The sequence below is a fragment of the Semicossyphus pulcher genome, unplaced genomic scaffold, assembly GCF_022749685.1.
Source record: "Semicossyphus pulcher isolate SPU_LCO1_2020_fin unplaced genomic scaffold, fSemPul1.0.p SCAF_26, whole genome shotgun sequence".
NCBI classification, from domain to species: Eukaryota; Metazoa; Chordata; class Actinopteri; order Labriformes; family Labridae; genus Semicossyphus; species Semicossyphus pulcher.
In genome coordinates this window covers 3,677,150-3,700,230 of record NW_027211700.1, presented here as the reverse complement: position 1 = coordinate 3,700,230, position 23,081 = coordinate 3,677,150, and the positions used below count along the sequence as shown (strand labels likewise).

Here is a 23,081-nt window from a genome sequence, read left to right as displayed (position 1 = left end):
GGATGTTTTGACTGGATTAGGAGTCAGAGGAGCGACTCGCCGGAGGTTTGTTGGAGGCCCCGTTTCCCCTGAATGGAGCGTGGAGTTGGAAAAGTTTGATAGCAGCTCATTTTGTTTCACCTGGAGGCGAGAATGATGCTGAAGAAAGTGCGATTCAAGGTAGGAAAGAGCTTCTTTTTGTTCAGCAGTGTGTTTTATGTGGAAGTATTCTTAATGTGTGTGTGCTCGGGAATCAACTCTACTCTTACCTTTTTGTGTATTTCTTCCCTATCTTCTATTTTTAATTGGAAACCAGTGCAAATCTGTGTGACAAAATCCTTCTTCCCAACTTTTTGGTGTCAGAACAGTGAACAAGACCTTCTTCTAACCCCGAACCCCTCCCAGACTGTCAGAAAGAGAAAGAGAAGAATTTCCACACATAAAAAAAATCAAAAAACCTGTAATAATAGTTTGGGAATTAAATTAGATTAAGGGAAAATACAAAAACTGAATAAAATGTGGTTAAACTGGGAGGAAAGAACAAGAAAGATGCATAAGGGGTCCAGAAAGATTATTTTACTGCCACCTTCTCCAACAACAGAAGTAAATTAAATCAGTTAAACAGGTAGTTAAAGTTGGATTAGAGCCTTTTAACTGTAACAGCAAACATTTTAGAATAGAAACTTAAGATAACAGCAATGATACAACAACTGTTCGCTTTATAAAACTCTTAAAATGCTTACAGGAAGTGATGTCTTCTTACATAACCATAATAGCTTAAAGCTGTAATCTTGAAGATCTCGTTGGCGCCACCTATGCCGATAAACGGTAATAGCGGGAGCACACTTCCCAGATATCCAGACAGTGTTGCATGTGTGACATCAACGGTTGGCTCCGGTTGTAACTCTTGATTTGATTGATTTCTTTTTCATCTGAGCGTCGAGTTTGTTTCTTCTTCTTTGGATTTTCACTTCTTGTTGAAGTTGTATCTGTAGTCATCCATCTTTTCTTTGTTTGTTCAGCCATAGTAGATTACTGTTTACTCGCAACACTTGCAGAGAGCGGAAAAGCAGCCGCTTAGCTCCGCCTACCCTCTCTGGCAGACCAACCACTGCTGGCTGATGGAAAACGCGTCACTAACTGGGTGCCGCTTGTGATTTATTATCGCAAATGTAATGCAAAGAAGTAGCTGAAAGTGCTTTACAATAAGGTTTAGAAACAGGGAAATGAACACAAAACAGGCGAATTAGGAATAAGTGCAAAGACTGTGCGATAAAACAAAGCAAGAGTAAACGATGCCCTAAGCGGACATGCATCCATTAATTTTATGTACTCCGTTTTCCCGTGATAACAAGTAATTTCCGGTTGTTTCTCAAGATCTCGGCGTATTTATCTCGTTATCTCGAGATAAAAAAGCTGGTTTTCTTGTGAGATAATTTTCTGTCGATCTGGAAAACAAACCAACAGGCTGCTCACTGTGATATTACAGAGCAGGACATGCCATGCTGCCATCGCCCACGCTAATGAGGTAAGTTAGGCCTCTGGGGATACGAGTTATGATCATCTGACGTTCTCGAGAAAACAAGATAAATAAGTCTCAAGAAACCAACCAGAAATGACACGTTATCACGGGAATACACAGTAAATAAAATGTATGGATGCATGTCCTCTTAGGGCTTCCGTAGAAAACAAATAAAAAGGTAAAAAAAACACTTTCTCTGAGCGATATGTAACATCAATGAAAACAAAACATTATAATGACATAAAAGAAATGTCTGCATGCAGGTAAACCTTCTGAAATACTCTTACTGCACATATAATATGTGTCCTGTTGCTTTAAAGTAAACCAGTGACTTGAGGAGGCTGTGTTGGGCCTCTGCTGGCTCTTCAGCAGCAGCAGTTCAAAGGGAGAAGCTGCTCAGCCTGTGAGTCGACACTGGGGTGATAATTACACACAGGAGCAGGAAGAGGAGGAGCTGAAGATGAAGCAGGAACTTTTACTGCTGTCACTAATGTGGGCAGACCCCGAGTACCCTTTGCACACCTTTGAATATTCACCTCTTCGGTTCTTCAGGCGTTCCTTTAATCCACTGCTGTGCCTTTCAAAATAAAAGCCACAAAATGGTTTGAAGCTTTACGAAGCAGAGAAGAAGATTGGAAAACATTCACACACATTGCAAACAAATGAACAGCGACTAAAAACCTAAAACAATGTTTATGCTATTTTCTATTTTCCCTCCTGCTGTCAGTGCTTTTACTTTGGAGACTGCAGGAGGCGAATCAGCCTGCTGGGGTCACAGCAGGGAGGCGTGAGAGTTACTGAAGGCTGTTTGTTACTGTTAATGTGAACGAGACTGAGCGGAGGGTCGTCCACAGAGTGTGTTGTTTTATGTCGTCTACATTCTCACCTGTTGGTGCAGCTGCTTCTGAGAGGTCTGACAGAGAGAGAGAGAGAGAGAGATAGAGAGAGAGAGCGAGGCAGCGAGTGAGAGAGAGGAGAGTGAACGTAAACAAACCAAGTGATGGGTTTCTGTAGCTCTTTATACCAGTGAAATAATGAGTCAAATTAGCCCCATATTTGTTTTATATTAGGTTGCACAGGCTGTATAAAAAGATGGCCGACCTGACAGCTCCCTAAAAGTGAAGCCAAACCCTCTGTATCGCCCCCTGCTGACTGGCTGCAGTGTAGGTCATAAAGCCCGCCTCCTCCATGTTAACAGCTGGGACATGAGTCAAACTAGTTTACGTACCTGTAAAAAGAAAGATTGACGCTCAGTACCTGTTTGGTTACCACGGCAACAAAAAAAAGAAGTCCTCTCGGAACAAAAAGATGAGGTAATTTTCTTGTTTTTAATTTCCCACCTTTACACAAAGCTGGCTCACCTGTAAAGCTGTAAACATATGAGCAGCTACTAAATACTCAAAATCATTCGTATGCTGTTTGTTATTTTTCTCTCCTGCTGTCAGTGCGTTCAGTTCGGAGGCTGCAGGACGGTCACAGCAGGGAGGTGATAGTTACTGTAGGCCGTTTACTACTGTTAATGTGAACGAGACAGAGCGTGTTGTTGCATGCCATTCACACTCTCACGTGTTGGTGCAGCTGCTCCTGAGAGGTCTGACACACAGAGACAGAGAGAGAAAGTGAAAGCGAGGGAAACCTAAGGGAGGACGAGGACGGTGGTTTAGTGGCTCTTTAAGTATGATCAGTGATTATGAAATATAACGTATTAAAGCTCCTGTGCAGAGTTTTTCGCTGGTTATGAAACAGATTAATTCTGATGCCTCTCTTATGACCTACAAAAGCAAACCAGACTATCAGAGACAAGATTGATTATTTCTACATAGTTATTTTTAATGCCTGAAGCTGCTGGTGGTGTCAGACGAAGCGATTAACTGCACGCTGCCTTTGTTTACATTTTCTAGGGCAAACATTTAAAGTGTTTCACACAAAGCAGAGCTGTCAATCATCATTTTGACAGCATCGAATAACTAATTAAAAATAAACTTGTCAGAAAAATGAACATCAGCATGATAAGAACTAACTATAAAGACAGAAACCATGTTTGAGAAAAATGTATTTGACGTGTACTTTGATTTTATAGTTTGACTCATGTCCCATCTGTTACCATGGAGGAGGCGGGCTTTATGAGCTATCCTGCAGCCAGTCAGCAGGGGGCGATAGAGAGTGTTTGGCTTCACTTTGAGGGAGCTGTCAAGTCATCCATCTTTATATACAGTCTTTGATCTGCACATAGAGGACGTGCTAAACAATAATCAAGCAGTGCCCCAAAATCAGCGTGCTCCTTTTCAAACATGTTCTGTTCGCTTTGTGTTGAATTTTGTAGTACACATTTTAAAGTTTTACTTTTCATTTTTATATTTTAATCTTTTATATTAATAATCTTATAACTTTATTAAGAAATAAATACATTGGATATTTAAGGGCAACTTATTAAAAAGGATAAAAACACTTAAAAAAATAATAAATAATAAATAAAAAATGCATTCTATCAGAAAAATAAAACACATTAAAGATAAGACTAATGCATGAAGGCAAGAAGTGGCTACTGTGTGGAGGGACTGTAAACAGACAGACAGACGGACAGACGGAGAGACAGACAGACGGAGAGACAGACAGACAGACGGACAGACGGAGAGACAGACAGACGGAGAGACAGACAGACAGACGGACAGACGGAGAGACAGACAGACAGACAGACAGACAGACCGACAGACAGACAGTCGAACAGGATATTGGATGAATTCTGTGTCTGCGTGTGGAATTTCCTCCGTGTGTTGCTGTTCAAACAACAGCAGCTCGGCTGACCTCGGATCAGATCCTCACACGGCTCTGCTACATTCTGCCTGACACTCTCTCCTCTTTACGGCCTCTCTGAAACATCCACGTTCAGTTCATTAAAGGTGATCATGTCAAATGGAATTTAGCTCTTTTTAAAGGTAAAGTTGGCAGATTTTAAACCCTCTCTCTGCCTTTCAGAGTCAGGAATATTGTGCTAAAGATGCCTATTAATTTTTTCTTTGTCTCCGGGATGAAGCTGCAAAACCTTTTTTCCTTCGAGCACCAGAGTCTACATTTAAAGTAGCCTCTGGCCTGGAGGAACTACAGACTTCTGCCTTTGCTTGTATTTCAAACTAGCTACAATTGCATGCAACAAACTGTGAAAATTGAACCCTAAAATATGAGTGCAGAGGACGTTGTAGACGAGGAAACATTTCACAGGCCGAGCAAAAGTATATGGTTGTGGAAATGCAACGGAGAGAGGTCAGAGCTGCAGTGACACTTTTATAAACTACAATAAATACTTTAGTACTTAAGTTTTGGCTGTGATCACCGCCACCGTGCGACCAATTCACCTGTCGAGTTATAGAGCTGTGTGAGCAGCTAGTTTCCACATATCACTCGTGGTTGACATGATCATCTTTCTTTACTTTGTAGAGACTGACAGAAAATAGATCTCTGATTCAATGAAAGACATCAAAACTAATTCTATCACATCTTAACTACATTAAAAACCTGTAACTCTGCAAGAAATTTGGAAAACAATCCGTCTCTCTGCATCATATGCATCACTAATCCTGCTACTCCTCCATCCTGGTTGTGATGTAGTGAAAGCAGTTCACATGAGCAGCACTAGATGGCACTGTCGCTCCGCTGTGTCTCTTCTCCGTCTCAGGCGTCCTCATGAGGAAATGATGCCTGCAGCCAAACTCTCAGTAATCCTCAGAACAGCAGCTCTCGCAGACATTCGTGTACATAAAACCTTAAATATCTGGTCATTGTGAAAACGGGAACAACATCTCAGAGTTAAAGACGGAGCATGACACGAAGACTGACATGGAAGTCTTTGTTAGCACGCTCAGTGTTGTTCAATGAAACGTCTCTCTGGTGGCTCATTGTGGGGCCACAACAGAGCTGCAGCCTCCTTCAGTACATGTCCCCGGGCTGCAGGGGACTCATGTGGGAGTGTGATCCACCACCCATCAGCTGCAGACACTTCCTGACAGAAAATGATGACCCACTTCCTTCAAATCTTTACACTCGGCCCTCAATCGCTCTGTAATTGAATCTCCATCCCGCGCACAGACGTCCAGGCTTTTTGTTCCCTTGCTGAGATTCTCCAATCATCTCAGAGGATCAAGTCAGCGCCCATCCAGGCCTTTGATGTTCATAATGAGCGCTTCCCTCCGCTCAGCCCTGCAGCAGCGCGCTGTATGTTTCTATAAAGGCGCGAGGATCTGAATGCTGCGTGGGAGCAGGGGAGGAGGGGAGCGAAAAACCAAATATGCTTTTCATTAAAGATGAAAGGAGCGAGAGCTTTTACTGTCTCAGACGTCTGCTTATGCTAAGTGTGAGGGCGTGTTTGTGTGTGTGTTCACATAAAAGAGAAATTTACCTTTAACCCTTTGTGGTTTGTGTTCACCTGGAGCCTGGAGCGTGTGGTGTGACGGCTGCTGCAGGTCTGCTGCCTTTAAACTGCATCAACAGCTGCAGTGTCATGTTGGTTACTCTCTTCTCATACAGAAAGATGAAGGGACATGTAGAAGATAATGTGAGGTCTTATGTGCACGTGTTGCTGCTTCCTTTTGTATGCTAATTGAATTTATAATGAACACAGACTGTACGAAAGAAGTGGATGTAGCCACTGTGATGTAAACCATTAGTTTGTGGACGACCGTTTTGAAGCCTCGTTTTTGGCATTTTGGCCGTCGCCATCTTGTTTTTTTAGAACCAGAAGTGACCATATATGGACAACAGGTTGGATACTCATTAGCTGTGTCTCAATTCAGGAACTGCATCCTTCGAAGGAGGCGGTCTACGGAGGACGCACCATTAATAGTCCGTGTAGGCGCTAAAGCCGAACTGAAATGAGACGGTATGGTCTGCGGAGGATTTCCTGTTTGCGTCACCAGCTCTTCCTGCCCTTACCCTTGTGACACCAAATGCTGCTCCTGTTGCCTAGCAACAGGTAGCTAGCAGGGGAACTAGCTAGCACATCTAGCGTCATGTTACTTAACCTGTTATTTTAAAAATCATTTGTTTCACTGGCGCACAATGAATCTTGGGCTGCAAAGGATGCACCCGATGGATCCTTCGTGGCCCGGGAAAAGGAGGACGCATTTGTCGGCCACATCTGAAGGAGCCTTTGAACTCGGACAACCTTCGACACGCCGCTGTGATGTAAATGGCCTTCAAATACGTCCTCTGAAGGATGCAGCCCCTGAAGTGGGACACAGCTATTGCTACGTCTTTAGCCTGGATTTTGGTATCAGAAGTCTTCTGGTTTTTGTTTGTAGTACGTAATCAGAGTAGTATTGACCAATCACGTCTTAGCATGCTTCGGCGTATCCAGGAAAAAACAGCCGCAATCCCACTAGGGTTGCCACCCTTCCCTTAAAATACGGAATTGTCCCGTATTTGACAATTAAATGGCGTGTCCCATTTTGAATCAATACGGGCGTATTTCTGAGTTGTTGTGAACGCAGCATCATCCCACCCGCATTCTGTGAAAAATGTGCGCTGGGGATAGGGAAAGACCGACAGGGTCAGAGCCAATAAGAGGCAGAGGAAGGCGAGTCTCTTAGCGGAGAGCCAGTGGGAAACAATTTTGTGCCCGCTAAACCTATGCAAATGACATAAAGACTCTGCCTCGTACTCAAACGCACCCCAAAGTGCGCTGCAGAGCAAACAGCGTCTGTGTGCTCCGGAACCGTTTGCACGTACTTCAATGAGTCATGTTATGCAAACATTCGGGGCAAATTTGTCCATTTTTCTATGCCTTGTGGCAAAAAGCACCTAGTTCACAAACGCCAGCACGAACAGCAGGTGGTGTGAGCTGCGGTGAAGTATTATAAGAGCTGGCAGGCTCAGAGTTTCCAGTGATCATGATAACAACTCAACCTTTTGTGTGAACAGAAAAATGTATTTGTCTGTAAAAACAATCTGCTAATAATGTTTTGTCATTATTATTATAATCGGAAGATCAATCAGTCCGTGGCTCTGCGAGGCTCAACCGCGGTAGATGGACACACTTTGTCCACATGTCCGGAGCCGTTACGCAGGAAGGGGATTGTTATATGGATGGACTGTATACGCTGCTGCTGCGCGCTCCTTTTAAAAACATAAAGCTGCGTTACAGAGAGTAATACTAGTAAACACCTGTCGAGTCTGGACAGTAAGCTGTTCAAAGATCTGCCCCCTCCTCTCCCGTCTCCTCATCGATCTGTGCATGTAGTACCGCACAGCAGAGAGTGGAGTGACTTACCCCCTATATTTACCAGCTGTTATGGTCGAAAGAACGAACATAACAAACAGGCAGACTTCTCGCGCAGACCTGTAACCTCTCTATATAACCAGGCCATTCCTTCCAGAGAGAGAGGCGCAATGCACGATGGGTGTTGTAGGAATGTAGAATGGGTTTAAACTGCAAGCTTTTCGTACAACTTTCTCCACAGCTAAGGCCAATTTAAAATATTATTGCTTCTATTGATTGCAGAGAACACCAGCTAACTGACAGTGGCTTTTTCCAGGGGTGAATTTGTCCTTTAAGGTTGAGGTTTACAGTCGGATACGTAAGCATTTATTTAATACATGAATCAAAATATTGTGTCCATGTGAGGAAAAGAAACAACTATGATATGTTATGATTACCCAACCTGGAAAATTGCTTCCTTAAATACTAATGGATTAACAGCAGGCTATATTAAAAAAAACGTAATGAATAAATAAATAGATTCACTTACCAATAATGAAAACTGTGTTTTAATTCAATAGTTTTCTAAGATTTAAAAATGATTCTAGATATTTCTGTGTAGTTTCACTGTTTGGGTGGCGTGACTGCAAACAATGAAATATTTGAGCCAAAACTCAAAAAAGCTTATTTCTAATGTCCACTGGTGATAAAGCACATCAAACTTGAAGTATGAATCTTAATACTTTCTTGAAACCATGTTTTAAGTTATGATTTACCACCACTGGCGCATCACCGGACCTGTGGTGGTCGTGGCCCCGAGGAACAGGCCCCAGCTGTGGTTGGCGTCCCTTATTTTTCTGCATGAAAGGTGCCAACCCTAAATCCCACTGCCGCGCATCAGTGGTTGATTTAGCTTTTTATTAATGTCTATAGACAGAAGTCTGCATGCAGCTTAACTTAACTACTGCCAGACATCATGTCTTAACTCCGACTCCATTCTCGCTGCTCAAGTTGCTAGTCGGACTGTAAACAATGCAGTGCACAGAGAAGGAAGTCTTGGCTGGAAGTACTTTATCGCTAACTGCTGGTGACACACCGGAAGCCCCGAAAGCATACTGAGCTTTAACATCTACTTTACTCTTAAATGGGACTTTAACTTACAAATGAACATCATGCAGCATTAAAGAAGACTTGGAACTAGAGACTGAGACCATAAACGTGTTAGGAAAATGTTTTCCGAGGTGATAAACTTACTTAAAACTAGGCTCATTTTCCCATCTGGTTTCATACAATCAGACTTCTAGTCGCCCCCTGCTGGCTGTTAGAAAGAATGCAGGTTTAAGGCGCTTTAACATTAGCTTCACTTTTAAAACCAAGGGGCTACGTCTGCTTCTTGTACAAGACAAGGGTGCTTAGAAACTCCCAGGAAGATATAAGGTTGTAACATGCAATAATAGGACATACATACATAGAGAGAGAGAGAGTAGGAGACAGGAGCTCTGTGTGTCAGATCCTCCTGTAGTCTAAACCTATAGCAGCATAACCAGGGGCTGGTCCCAGCCTGAGACAGCCCTAACTGTAAGCTTCATCAAAGAGGAAAGTTTTAAGCCTACTCTTAAAAGTAGAGAGGGTGTCTGCCTCCCGTTTACGGAGGTGAAGCAGAGATATGTGTGAGCTATCTTTTTACAGCCAACACAAATGTCTAGTAACAAAATGATGCAGGAAACACAAGAAGAACTACCGGGCATTTAATCCTGAGAACAGCAGTATTGTTGCAGCATTTCCGAGCAGGTGAAATGTGGGTAGGTGGTCATAACGGGAGTTTTTGCAGCCAGAAACCAGCCCACACGTCGGCTATATATCACAGCAGCTTCATTCTTTAAGTGTCTGCAGAGAAGAGTCCCACCAGCTGCCAGAAAAACCAACATCAGAGTTTCACATGGATCAACAGGCTGAGTGTGTTCCTCCTCAGCCTGTTTATATGTGATGTTTTTCTCTGAAGCGGCCCAGCTGTGTGATTTAAAGCGACAGACGAGTGTTCTTCATATAAATCAGGATAAATCCCACCCAGCCGTACAGGAATGTGAGGCATGAGCAGAGCGTCGTATAATTCATAATGAAGCTTTGCCAGATCAGGAAGTTCAGGCATGTGCAGAACACAGACACACACACACACACACACACACACACACACACACACACACACGCAGCACTTTCAGCTGGACGAGATCTAAATAACATGTTTGGTCAGAGAGGAACCGCCAGATTTTCAATGCTGACAACCGTCTGCAGGTTCTGCTCTCTGCAGCTGCACAAAATCCTGCAGACACAACATCGGGGGAGAGGCGCCATAACTTTAACATTCCTCTCTTTTTACTCTTTAAATAAGATAGTTTTTTACCCTGATATGGATTTTATTTATGCATACTTCCTACACTTGTCTGCTCTCATTAACCCCTCTCAAAGTTTTTCAAAAGAGAAAACAAGTTGTGATTTGTGAAGGTGAACGTTGTCTGATGCTACACTTGAAGCTTAATCTGTAACGCGACAAGTCAACAGTGTGGGAGCCATAATATTCTTTATTCCTGTGTTACAATTTCTTTAAACATTGCAGAGCACAGAGTGTTTATCGTTTGCTTTGTTGCCCTCCTTTCATGGTTTAATCTCTTCTGGTAATTAGCACCTGGGTGTGGTTTCACATTTATTTACCTGTTCAGTTTGGTGGCACGATCTCAGACAAAGAGGGTGAGTTAGGCTCTGATATTTTTCTTTTGACCGTCGCGCCAGTTTAGTTAAAATACAGATTAAACTCAGCTGGACTTTTGGATTGCTTTCTTGTGTACAGATTGTTTACATTATCCAGGGCAAACCTTTTAGTGAGTAATACATACAACCACCACTTAAGTATGTACACGACAAAATCAGCAAAGAGATAAGAGGTACGGCTGTGTCCACAGGGGGCGCCAAAATCAACCTAAAGTTCCTCACAGCAGCTCAAATCCAGGATGTGATCTGAAAATGTATAAAAGATAATGATCCAGTTAGAACTCAGCTGATGTACCTGTCTGTGCATTAGTATCTGTTATTGATAGCAGGTACGTTGATTACAGATACTTAACGCGTACATTTAACTACAAACTACAACCTTAATCTAAAGCTGAATGACATCTGATTGAACACATGAAGTGCATGCAAACAAAGGTAAAGTTAATCCAGCTGTGCACTTAAATCTTGGTGGTTAAATATGTTAATGAGCTGCTGCTCGCTCTTAATGCTGTGACGTCACTTGCAGAACAGATGTTAATGTTTTCCTCAATATGTACTTAACCGTCTCTCCAGTCAACACAGTGTTCAAATCATTATTTAATGTGCATTTTACAACTGTAAATAAAACATTTAAGGCGTCTCTTCTCTACGTTTACTCTCTCTAAGCGAGGGGAATCATCTCACAGTCTTACAGACCGCTCTCTCACTTCTCTGCATCTCTGCTCCGCCACAGACCTCGCCCGTACACTCTGGTACATTGTGGGTGTACATTTTTGTGCGACCTCAGCCATGTTTGTGAATCTGTCTGGACATTTGTGTTCTATTTATGTTGATTCTCGCTAACATAGAACCAACACTGTGGTCACTGTCATGGAGGCGTGGATCATGCTTCGCTGTCAGGACTTCAGACATGGCTGTAAAGGAATATTTATGATTTTGCAGCCTCCTGAAAGTATTTACAAATCTCCACTTCATTATGTAAGACTCACAGACAGGTGCAAAGAAAAGTTACAGGGAAAACAGAATAAAGTGGACGTCATATCAGATGATAATTAATGCCTTTGGCCTTCACAGCCATCGGAAAAAAACACCAAGGCTAAATCAGGCTGTCCTCTCTCCTAACTCGTCAAATACAGCAGCATGTTCAGTGGCGCAACACTTCAGAATACGACGCTTTAGGCACCCTTCATGTGTTAATTATATATATATGTTATCCCAAGGTTTATCACAACCTTTATTTTGAAAATCTAACAAGACATTGCTCATTTACTATCTCAAACTTCACCTCTTTATTTTGAAAGGATAACCCCACATTTCATATTTACTTTTGCTAATTTGACCTTTGAGTCCTGCATGTGCAACACTTACACTAGAGGTGTACCTGTGTCTCAGTGTGAATCGTTGGGTCACTGTCGCAGCGGCCATATTTGACAATGAGGGTTGTAGAACCTGCCGCAGCAGGCGATTTAAGTGTAAGGCAGTGAGCTCCACCATTACTGACGAACTTAACCTTGTTCTGTCAGCCTGCAGACTGAGCTGAGATACCTGGGGATTACTCCAACATACTTTTACCTACCGATTTGAAACTTCACCTACATATAGTAGAAACATCCAACATTGTAAAATTATATATACCGTAAAATTTGGTGTATAAGACGCGCTTATAATAATTTTTTTCCTCTAAAAAGTGGGCTGCGTCCTACATACTGGTGCTGCCAACATGTGTAAAATGCAGAGAGAGGTATTTTACTGTGTTAGTGTATTTTACCCAGACGATGGTGGTCTCCAGTTATTAAGAGGTGACGTCACATCTCCGCATTAAAATGTTTCCAGGTCCGAGCCGCTACAACGTCTCTTATTTACAACATGCCGCAGTGCTGTTCTCCTCGCTGGTCTAAGCAAGGAAAACTAACTTAATTGTTGCTAACGCTTTGACATGAACATGCACCGTCATGATCGTCATTGCAGCCGCCACCCTCACAACAATCAACATTACCGTAGGCTGCCAGCTACCGCTAGCTAGCACCGGTAGTTGGCACCGCTAGGTAGCACCGGTAGTTAGCACCACAAGCTCACACCGGTAGTTAGCACCGCTAGCTAGCACCGGTAGTTGGCACCGCTAGCTAGCACCGGTAGTTAGCACTGCTAGCTCACACCGGTAGTTAGCACCGCTAGCTCACACCGGTAGTTAGCACCGCTAGCTAGCATGGTAGTTGGCACCGCTAGCTAACACCGGAAGTTAGCACCGCTAGCTAGCTAGCACCGCTGCAAAGATTTTACGGTATGTCTAAAATGTGAAACAGCATAATACGCCCTCTTTAAGGAAAATAAAATTGCCTATATTTTATGACATTTTTATCAAAAATCACCATAAGGCACCTGAAACACAAACACCTGTCACTCAGAGCAGCCACGCCCCTAATTATGCATAACTTTGAGCCTCAACATGATTTAAGCCTCCGCATGTTGTCAAAAGAAAAGGGAAAGGAGCTACAGAGAACAAAAATGTTTTTGTACCAGGCTGTAAACATGTTTAATTCAGCTGTAGAGTTGGATTTTTTAACATGGGGTCTAATGGGGATTGACTCACTTTGGGAGCCAGCCTCTAGTGGACACTCGGGGAACTGCAGTTTTCAGCCCTGGAGGTCAGAAATTCAGATTCCTTCACACATGTACAAATATAACAGTCAGTTTAACAGTTGAATACTAAATCCCATCTCTACATCAAATGTCTTTTTATAATAAAGAACTAAATTAGAAGCATGTTGAACAGACTGAGTGCTGTGAGGTGAACACGTGGGAGCAGAGTAACAGTAGATCCAGTGTGAGGGTGTCTCTCTTTCACCACCGTGTTTACCTTCGACTCCCCTGTAAGGTGAACATTTCTGCAGCTTCTCACGAACAACACGGCGTCTCTTTCTCCTGAAGAATGAGCGCCTTGTGTCCGCGTGTTGGGGCGAGGCTGACCGGACAGGAGAGCCGGCAGAGAGAGAGAGAGAGAGTGTGTGTGTGTTCAAGAAGTGTGTGTGTGTGTGTGTGTAAGAGAGAGAGAGAGAGAGAGAGTGAGAGGGAGGGGACCAGCAGCAGGCAGACAGTGTGTGTCAGCAGCCACATGGCTTTAGCCCAGTGTGTGTTGTGACAGCGAGGGACTAAGAGAGAGTGTGTGTGTGTGGAGAGACCCTGACGATACATGAGGGAGAGAGGACACAAAGAAAGGAGCTTCCTCTTCCTGTTTGGAGTTTTTGCTTTGTTTTAATTTTAATCCTCTTCACAGCAGCAGCGTGTGTGTTCAGTCCTGGTGTGTAACTGGAGCATCCCACCCAGCACACACACACACCCACCCATCATCACTACGTCAGGTACAGTTGCAGCTTCATACAATTGAAGATAAAAGCTGATTGCTGTTTTCACTCTGGCTGCTTGGTTTGATGATGATGAGGTGCGTGTGTGTCTGTGTGTGTGTGTGTGTGTGTGTGTGTGTGTGTGTGTGCAGGTGTCTTCTTTACCGTCCTCTTCTCTTTGTTGGGGTTGATTTTAAAGCAGTGAAAGCCTTTGCACTTTGCATATCATGTAATGGCTGATAAAATGATGATGTCACATGAGGAGATCATTCATGAGAGTTTAACCTTATTTTGAAGCTTGGACGCAGCTGCAGTCAGAGTTGTAGGTACAGGAGCTCCTCTGTACCATCATTTATCTGCCCCCAATATATCAACTTTGAAAACCGAAAATCAACGGTGCCCTACACACGAGTTGCACGGCGCTGCCACTATGTTCGGACATGTTCTTTTAAAATAGACGTATTAAATGTGGCACCGGAATATTTATCATGCGACGAAAGACAACAAGAGCAGTGGAGTGTTAGCGAATGATGTAATGCGTTAAAGCAACTGGGTGTCTGGTCACAAGCAGCGCCCAGTTAGTGACGCGTTTTCCATTAGCCAAGAGTGGTTGGTCTGCCAGAGAGGGTAGGCGGAGCTAAGCGGCTGCTTTTCCGCTCTCTGAAAGTGTTGCGAGTAAACAGTAATCTACTATGACTGAACAAACAAAGAAAAGATGGATGACTACAGATACAACTTCAACAAGAAGTGAAAATCCAAAGAAGAAGAAACAAACTCGACGCTCAGATGAAGCAAACAGTCTGAAAAGGAAAGTGACCGTCAGCCAGGAAAATCAAGAGTTACAACCGGAGCCAACCGTGGACGTCACACATGCAGCACTGTCTGGATATCTGGGAAGTGTGCTCCTGAAGTTATCGTTTATCACCATAGGTGTCGCCAAAGAGAACGAAACTGAGATCTTTGAGATTATATCTTTAACAACGGCAACTATTGCGCTGAGCAGATGACAGAGCTCCCTCTTGAGCAGATATAAAACACGCTGAACTGAATGCATAATGTGCACATATCACACTTATTCCAATTAAAGATCCAGATCATAATGGATCACACCCCATGTGAACAGCTGACCCGAAATCTTCAGTCAGGAGGGGCTGCAAGCCGAGCTGGTGCTAACGTTAGCTTCGGTGCTAGCTTGTTAGTTGGGATAACTTCATTGTTCATCATTAACGAGGATTTTAATGATAGCCGAAGTATCTGCAGAACTCTCCTCCTCTCTGAAACGCACTGACCCGCTCATCAGAGCAGGTAATAACACTTCATAAAGAACAGTCTTTTCAAACTCATGCACAAGAATAGCTTGTCATTATAAGAGTAGGATATCAATGAGCACTATCATCAGTAACTACATGAATCATGACGCACACATGGGTTAATTAATGATGTTTTGCATGAAGACATTTTCCTTAATTGTCTTGTGTTTTTACTTTGATAATCCAAGAATGCACTCTGCAGAACACCTCATTAACGACCTGCAGCTCAGGCGGCCTTCATCACAAATCACTCAGCAGGAGATTTATTGTCTGTTTGGGATCTCGTGGATGTTTCCTTGTCTTATCAGCAGCACAGACTCAACTGATCCAGACAGAGCTCTGCAGGTGGCGTCTGCTCATGTTAAAGTCTGAGAGGCAGGACTGGACATCATGTTGGATCACATACTCGGCTAAATACGTTAGCTATCACCGTGTTTATGTGAAAGAGGTCACGCTCAGGCTGTCCACAACAGAAAAATGTCTTGAAATGATGTATTGTGCAAGACCAGCTTTTACCTGCAACCAGGTAAAGCATGCAAATTTAGCTACGTAATTATGTTTGCTAATAATATTGTTTGATTGGCCAACACAAGCTGCTGGTAACACCGGACCCTGTTAGGCTGTTAAAGCAAAAAACCATGCGTGTGTCTTGCTGAGGAAGGCGGAGTGCACACTACAGGATAATCAAGCTGATACTTCAAATAATCCAAGTCATACTTCTTCCTTTCGTAAAGGCCTCTCCACATTTCTTGCAGTTAAACAGCTCGTTTACGTTCTCCCTGACCTGATGTGACCTCTAAGAGCTGCTGTACCTGGAGGAGAGAGTCTAGAGATGGAGAGGTAAACAGCAAAGCTCGGGTCTGTCACATTAGCCTCCAGGTCCTCCCAACCTCCTGAAACACAAGCTGCTTTAGAGACCGAGCGAGCGAGAGAGAGAGAGAGAGAGAGAGGGAGAGAGACATACAGAGTCTGTTGTTTGAACCTCCCGACCAAAGCGGAGCTGGGCCACATTTCTCGCTCGCCTGGCAGAGAAAACGGCCGCTCAGAGTTCCCAGACTGCAGCAACTCTCCAGCTACTGATAATAAATCCTTTGTTATGTGGACTCGTTCTGTTGAGAGCATAATCAGGCCAGCACAGAGGCACTCTATCTACCCCCCCCCGACCCCCTCCTCCTCGTGTACTCTCAACCCCAAACCCCAAACACCCATCCAGTCGGGTTCTCCTCTCTGTGCTGGGTCTTAAAGCCTCCTCTGGGTGCTCCATGCTGCTGCTAGCGATACTTGTGACCTTGAATGTGAGACCTGGTTGAATATTCACCACCAGAGGAGTTTATGCTTTATAATTTCAGTGTATCATGGCTGCTTAGTGCAAGACCCATGGGAAATGATTGAATGTAAAAAGGGAAAATTAACAAATTCTGGCAGTTGCTGGTTGCAAATTTGGAGTAGGAGCATCATTACACCCACGAACATTCACATCAGAGCCTCTTTGTTACAACACAAGGGTCTGCATGGTGATTATTTATCAATGTTAAACACTTTTAGTGGTTAAATGAGCCCGTGTGTAAAGTGGAGTTATTGCTTTGTGCCCATTTATTTAACCTGACTCTAATCGACTGTACTCAGCGATAAGTGCAGGCGATGAAGGGTCCATGCGGCACAGAGCTGCAGGATTAAAGGGACAGTTCAGGTGTTTTGAAGTGGGGTTGTACGTTATCTATCTTATCAATAGTAAGACTACATACGTACTACGGTTCGCTGCGACCTGAGTGAGTTCAGTGATTCATGACAGATTGATGTGATGTGTCACAATCACGTCAGTTTCTATTGGTCCAAAGCTAACGAGGGCGGGAGTAATGGACACAACACATCCTCATCTGTAGACATGCAGTTTTTAATGATACAGCACAATTTTATAATTTATTATACATTTATTATAATTACTTTGTGGACCCCCAGGCTATGGTTCGCAGACCCTCACTTTGAGAACCACTGCAGTAGATAACAGTCGGCACGGCCTGTGTTAGGAGAAGCCGGTCGTTCCTACACGGACGGGGTCAGGAGTGTAACGTACTTTAGCCACTTTAAAGAGTCCTACATAGAAACAAACATTTTTGGTGTTTGGTTGTTAAGGTAAAAACCAACACTGCTACTGCAATTAAGGCAAGAGAGGAACGCTGCAAATGTGTATTGTTTGATATATAAACTAATGTGTTTATTTTACCGCCCGACACACTCGGAGTGCCTCCTGTTTATTTCTGTTTAACAACTACACAAAGTACAACTCTTAAACTTTAACAATGACACACATGATTTCAGGAGTAAAGTCAGGAACTGCAGTTAGGTCGGAAACTTTCCCTTCATGAAAAATGAAAGGAAATAACTTTCGTCCAAATATAATTACAATTTGATTTGATCTGTGATAAACACTTACACACTATCTGCGTTTTTTAAACAGACTTGACAGCAAATCAGGACCAAACGTCATCCAGTGTCCTGAGATGCTGCGTCTTCATCGTTCTTACTGTATGGATGATCGGCTGATATTTAAAGTGATAATTTCACCTGAAGCAAACTGGAGGGGGGTCATATTATATTCATCGCTTACTGAATGCATCGGCTGACGCGATGCGATGCATTCAGTATGTGCTTCTGTTACCGCACGGCTTCCTTCTGCGTCTTTACATGCACATCGTCACGTTCCAGAAGTTTACATACAGCTGAGGATCTGTATCGCCCGCAGAGAACATCATCAGGACATTATTAATTACAGGGCGGCGCTTTACAGCCGATTTAAAGCCGAAACTCTGAACATAACCTGGTCCCGCCCAGGTTAGCTTTGCAGAGTAAGTTACCATGGTGATCTAGCCTGGTTAAAGTAGAGCCAGCTTCATGACACTGAACACTCAGGGCTCAACAGACCAGGCTTACATACTAATCTCGCTTCGTAGTACATCTTCAGGTATTTTTCAGTTTGTTGTTGTGTTTGTTAATTAACCTTTTTCGCTCTTGGTTTTATCTATAACAGGGTGAGCACAGTGTCACCGTAACAAATCACGATTGACGTCAAAGTTATAAAAACCAGAATTCTCCTTTAAAGTAAAAAATTCCCCGAATGTTTCTCGTAATAAGCGCTGAGGTTGAGCTCGATGTCAGAGCAGCAGAGGTTACTCAAGGTCAGATTAGAGCTCCACTTTGTTATTCACACAAACAGCTGTACAGTCTGCAGCCTCTGCAACAGCTGCAGCGTGTACAGCTCACACACACACACACACACACACACATATCTGCAGACTGGGATATGACCTCTGCAGATTTCTCTTTCTTTTTCCTCCCCCATCGTTTCCTCCCTTCATTGTCTTTTATCTGCAGCTCTCCTCAAGGTCGGCGATTCACCAAAACAAAAAGAAAGAATCATTCTCAGGCTGCTCGCCTCGCCTCGCCTCGCCTCGCCTTGCCTCGTTTCTCTAAAACACCCCACATACTCTCTCTTTCATATAAAGACTACCTGAGACATTGTTGGTTCACAACACGACAAAATAAAACATCCAAGCAACATTAGGGACACACACAAACACACCAACACAAGCACACACAGCAGAGTTCTCCCTGAGGAGCTTCAGTAGTAACAAAGGATTTGGCAGAGGAGGCAGTCTGCAAGAGGATGAGCTCATGGTGTTTTGGCTGCTGCTACCCATTTTCACCTGGCCTATTTAGACACACACACACACACACACACACACACACACTACAGCTCTGTCTGGATGGAAAAACTGTGCACACTGATGTAAAAGGGTGTGTCACAAACTGAAAAGCTTTTCAAAATAAAGCAACCCAACAAAAGTGAGATATAAATGTGATTGTGTTCAGCAAACATGGAGTTAAACAACATATTTCTGTAAAGCAGGACATATTGAGATGAATAAAAGATGTAAAATATAATTTATATCACAAAAAAAACAGCAAAGGTGGGAAATTTAGGAACAAGCATAACCTCTATAGGGTTGTACGTCTCCGACAAACATCAGTGTTTCCAGCAGAATGAGTAATGCGGCCGGGATAATCGATATATTTGTATATTGAAAATGATAAATAATGAATACATTACCCTAAAAAACAGCGTCAGTAGGCGTACATTAAACAGGACAGGACGCACCGCAGTCATTTACAGGAGGGACACAAGAGACATTTAGAGAAGACTTTCTTCAGATACATGAGGGCAGAACGAGGGGAGGTCGACTCATCGAACAAATGGCGACGAGCTAAAACAGATGAAATGTTAAAATTAGGACGTTTGAGCCCAATTTGAAGATATTCCCTGCAGACGTTCCTGAGTCATCGCAGTCATAAGAATGTGACAGGAATAATGGCCAATACAGAGTTTATTTGACCTTTGACCTTTAGGTTATAAAATGTTATTTCTTCATTATTTTATCCTTTTACACATTCATGTGAAGGTGTATCATATTTAGTTATTAAGTTATTGCCAAAAGCATTTTTAAGAGGTCACATTGAGCTTGACCTTTGACCACCAAATTCTGATCAGTTTAGCACTGAGTCCAAGTCCATCTCGGAACCCACCGGCTGTCATCTGACGACGGTATAGCCTCTGGGGACGACCGCGATCATGCCGGGTGTGTCCAGTTTAGCCAGCGTTTAGCGATAAACGACTTCCAGCCAACACTTCCTGCTTTGTTTACAGCCTGAGAAGCGACCGTGTGTTCAGGTCAAAGCGAAGTGAAATTCTCCTCAGATGTGTCTGCAAAACGGTTTCTGGTTCATCACATCCCCCGGAGGAGCGCCCGTTCATCTGTCTGTGCTGAGTCTCAGTCTCACTGTAAACAGGAAGTTACACAGAGGCTGCACTCTGGCTTACTGCAGCGGCATGAAGCCCAAACAGAAACAGATTTTCTTGTGATCGACTTTAATTAACGGCTCTTCAGATTGCTGAAAGAACAACATCATGATGCAGATTACGAACAACATGAAGCTTTGTCAGGTCTGTCCTCAAGAGGAGAAGAAAACTAGCTTAACATGAGAAGGAGGGCGGAGCCATCATTTATGATGCATTCGAGGAAGTCGGGAAATCTAAACGCTGAACGCTTTTTGTGACACAGCGTCAAGAGAATTTGTCTCAAGTTGAATTTTTGATGTAGAGCAGATTGTTGCTGAACTTGCTGCAGATGTTTGTTTATAGAGTTTAATAAGAAGCGTATTAATCGTCATGTCATTACAGCGGATTATGCTTTTGCTCTCCACACGGACTGTTTCTCCTGCATACGCTGCAGCCTGCTGATACATGATTGATCAATATTACTCGGACTGCAAGCGTACTACAAACAGAAACCAGAACACTTCCCGTACTAAGATCTGGTCGCTCGCCTACAGATTCTACATTTCTATGTAACATCCGTAATTAGAGATGAAGTCCAAATAGAAGTTTGTGCCAACTTAAAGATATTATCTCGTGGCGTTTCTTAAATATCATATATATAAAACATATAACGGGGTTGTCTTGCGTCATCTGATATTGTTTGTCTTCATGTCGATCGCTTCTGTTTCACCGTTAACTGATCACAAATATATGCAGAATAAAAATCAGTACGATTGACTTCATATAAATATGACAGAGGGCGGTGAACACAGACGACCTGTGTATTCAGTAGTGATGTTAATCATGTTTTCCACAGATCGAGCCGGTAGGACGTACAGTAAGTGTTTCCAGAGGCTGCTGAATGTCCTCACTGTGTAACAATGACACACACACAGGCCTGTTTGGCTCTCTGTGAACATGTCTGCTCCTTGGATCAGTTTCCATGACTCAAAGGGATATCCCACACTGCCTCCCCCCTCCTCGCCTCCCTTCCTTCCCCACCTCCTTCCAGCTACTCCCTTGTTTCTTACAAAGTTTAACACCAACGATGTTTATTCCAACGTACGGCTGATCTGAGTGGAGATTGGACGTTTTAAATATGGACATCGGATGGATTTTAATGCTTGATTTTGAATGAGAAGACAGAAAGAGAGTCGGTGAGTGACACGGTGTGTATATGTGTGTGTCATGATGAAGTTAAAGCTCCTCCTTCAGGCTGGATGTCACAGAGAAACACGCTGTCATGTTTGTTTTGGTGACCGACAGGATGATGTTGGCTCAGAGTGAAGATGAAGTGTGTTTAAATGTACACATTGGTTAGCTAAAATATGAGGCTGTATTGTCCTTTTATTAGCGCTGATCAGATTGAATAAGAAATAGTTACATGTGTTTTAAATCCAGTGTTGAAATGATTAATATTGTAGTCATCTATTCCAGAGCCCACCCAAACCTGCTGCTCAGGGCGGGACGCTCAACTGTTGCTATAATGTTGTACTGCTGTTCACTATCATTTCATCACTTCTTCATTAATGAGCAACTGAAACAACAACAGGGGTACTGAACGTCTGGGGAGACCTGATGAAAGCCTTTGCATTTGCAGTTTATAGTGTTGTTATGGACCGGGTGTCTCACAAGCAGCGCCCAGTTAGTGACGCGTTTTCCATCAGCCAGCAGTGGTTGATCTGCCAGAGAGAGAAGGCGGAGCTAAATGGCTGCTTTTCCGCTCTCTGCAAGTGTTGCGAGTAAACAGTAATCTACTATGGCTGAACAAACAAAGAAAAGATGGATGACTACAGATACAACTTCAACAAGAAGTGAAAATCCAAAGAAAAAGAAACAAACTCGACGCTCAGATGAAGCAAACAGTCTGAAAGGGAAAGCGAGGAAAATCAACAGTTAGAGATGTCCAAAGGGAGCCAGCTGTGGACATCTGGTTAAATTGGGAAGAGTGCTCTCTCAACTCCCGATCATCGCCAGTGGGAGGTGCTCAAGAGCTCAAAAAATAAAAAAATTCGAGATTGTATCTTAAAGTTACGTGATGTTATTTGATGAATATTTTTTAACCCAGACTAAACATCCTGAGGCACTTTTAATAATATCAGGAAACTTCAATCATGTGAAGAAGGTTTAGGCCATTCTAAACAACACGGATCATCCACTTCAGAATGCCTTGATGGACCAAAGAAACAACGGTGGTGGGCGGCTCCTCTCTCCTCGCTGCAGCACGGAGCGATATAGAAGATCTTTTGTACCCACAGCCGTCAGACTTTTTCATTCATTCTTAGTAAATAGTAGATGAGATGCCAGACAAGTGAATTTCCCTTTGGGGATCAATAAAGTTATTTCTTTGTTATTGTTATTTGTGATGTTAGTTATGTTAGCACGCTAGCTACCTGTTGCTAGGCGACAGGAGCAGCGTTGTGACGCAAACAGGAAATCCTCCGTAGACCAGACCGTCTCATTTCAGTTCGGCCTTAGCGTAACCTACACAGGCTTCGAATGACTCCTCCGTAGACTGCGTCCTTCGAAGGATGCAGCCCCTGAATTGAGACACAGCTATTATGTTCCTGGCTACTTCTTAGCTAACAGAGCTAGAAAGTGGCCGAATGCTCAAGTTAGCTGCTGTTTAACCGTAGCTAATGGGTTATCACATATTTTCCCTTGAGATTTAAGTGGTTGTCTTGTCAGTCATTGACCAATCAAGAGGCGATGAAATGATAACTATCTGACAACCTGGAACACAGCAGTATGACATTAAAACAGCATTTGAACTTCCCACCCTGAGCGTGACGTCAGAGGAAAATGGCCGTGTGAATGTGGTCAATGGTCTTGCAACATATTATTTCCCATCTGGATAGAATTATTACTTGAGAAAAATCACCTCTAAAATTAAACTTCAGTCCACTGTATCGGCACAACATATCGGTCTAACCTTGCACACACACACACACACACACACGTTTCTGTCCCCTCTGGTGTGTTGTGGCCGAGCAGTGTGAGTGGACCTGAGTGTGGGTCCTGTATTCGTGTACATACAGCAGCGTTCCCACTCCTCCTGCAGAGGATTACTGCTGTTGAAAGAGCCTCTTTGTCCCCGAAA

At 43.3% G+C, this 23,081-nt stretch overlaps 1 protein-coding gene across 1 annotated transcript in view; it reads left to right on the top strand.

The window, feature by feature from the left end:
- The window catches only part of phldb1b (pleckstrin homology-like domain, family B, member 1b), a 132,510-nt gene continuing 109,429 nt past the window's right edge, over window positions 1-23,081 (top strand). Inside the window, exon 1 of the mRNA XM_069676682.1 lies at window positions 1-159. Within this exon, the coding sequence (XP_069532783.1) occupies window positions 133-159 (27 nt within the window). The 5' untranslated portion in view covers window positions 1-132. The remainder of the gene's footprint in view (window positions 160-23,081) is intronic.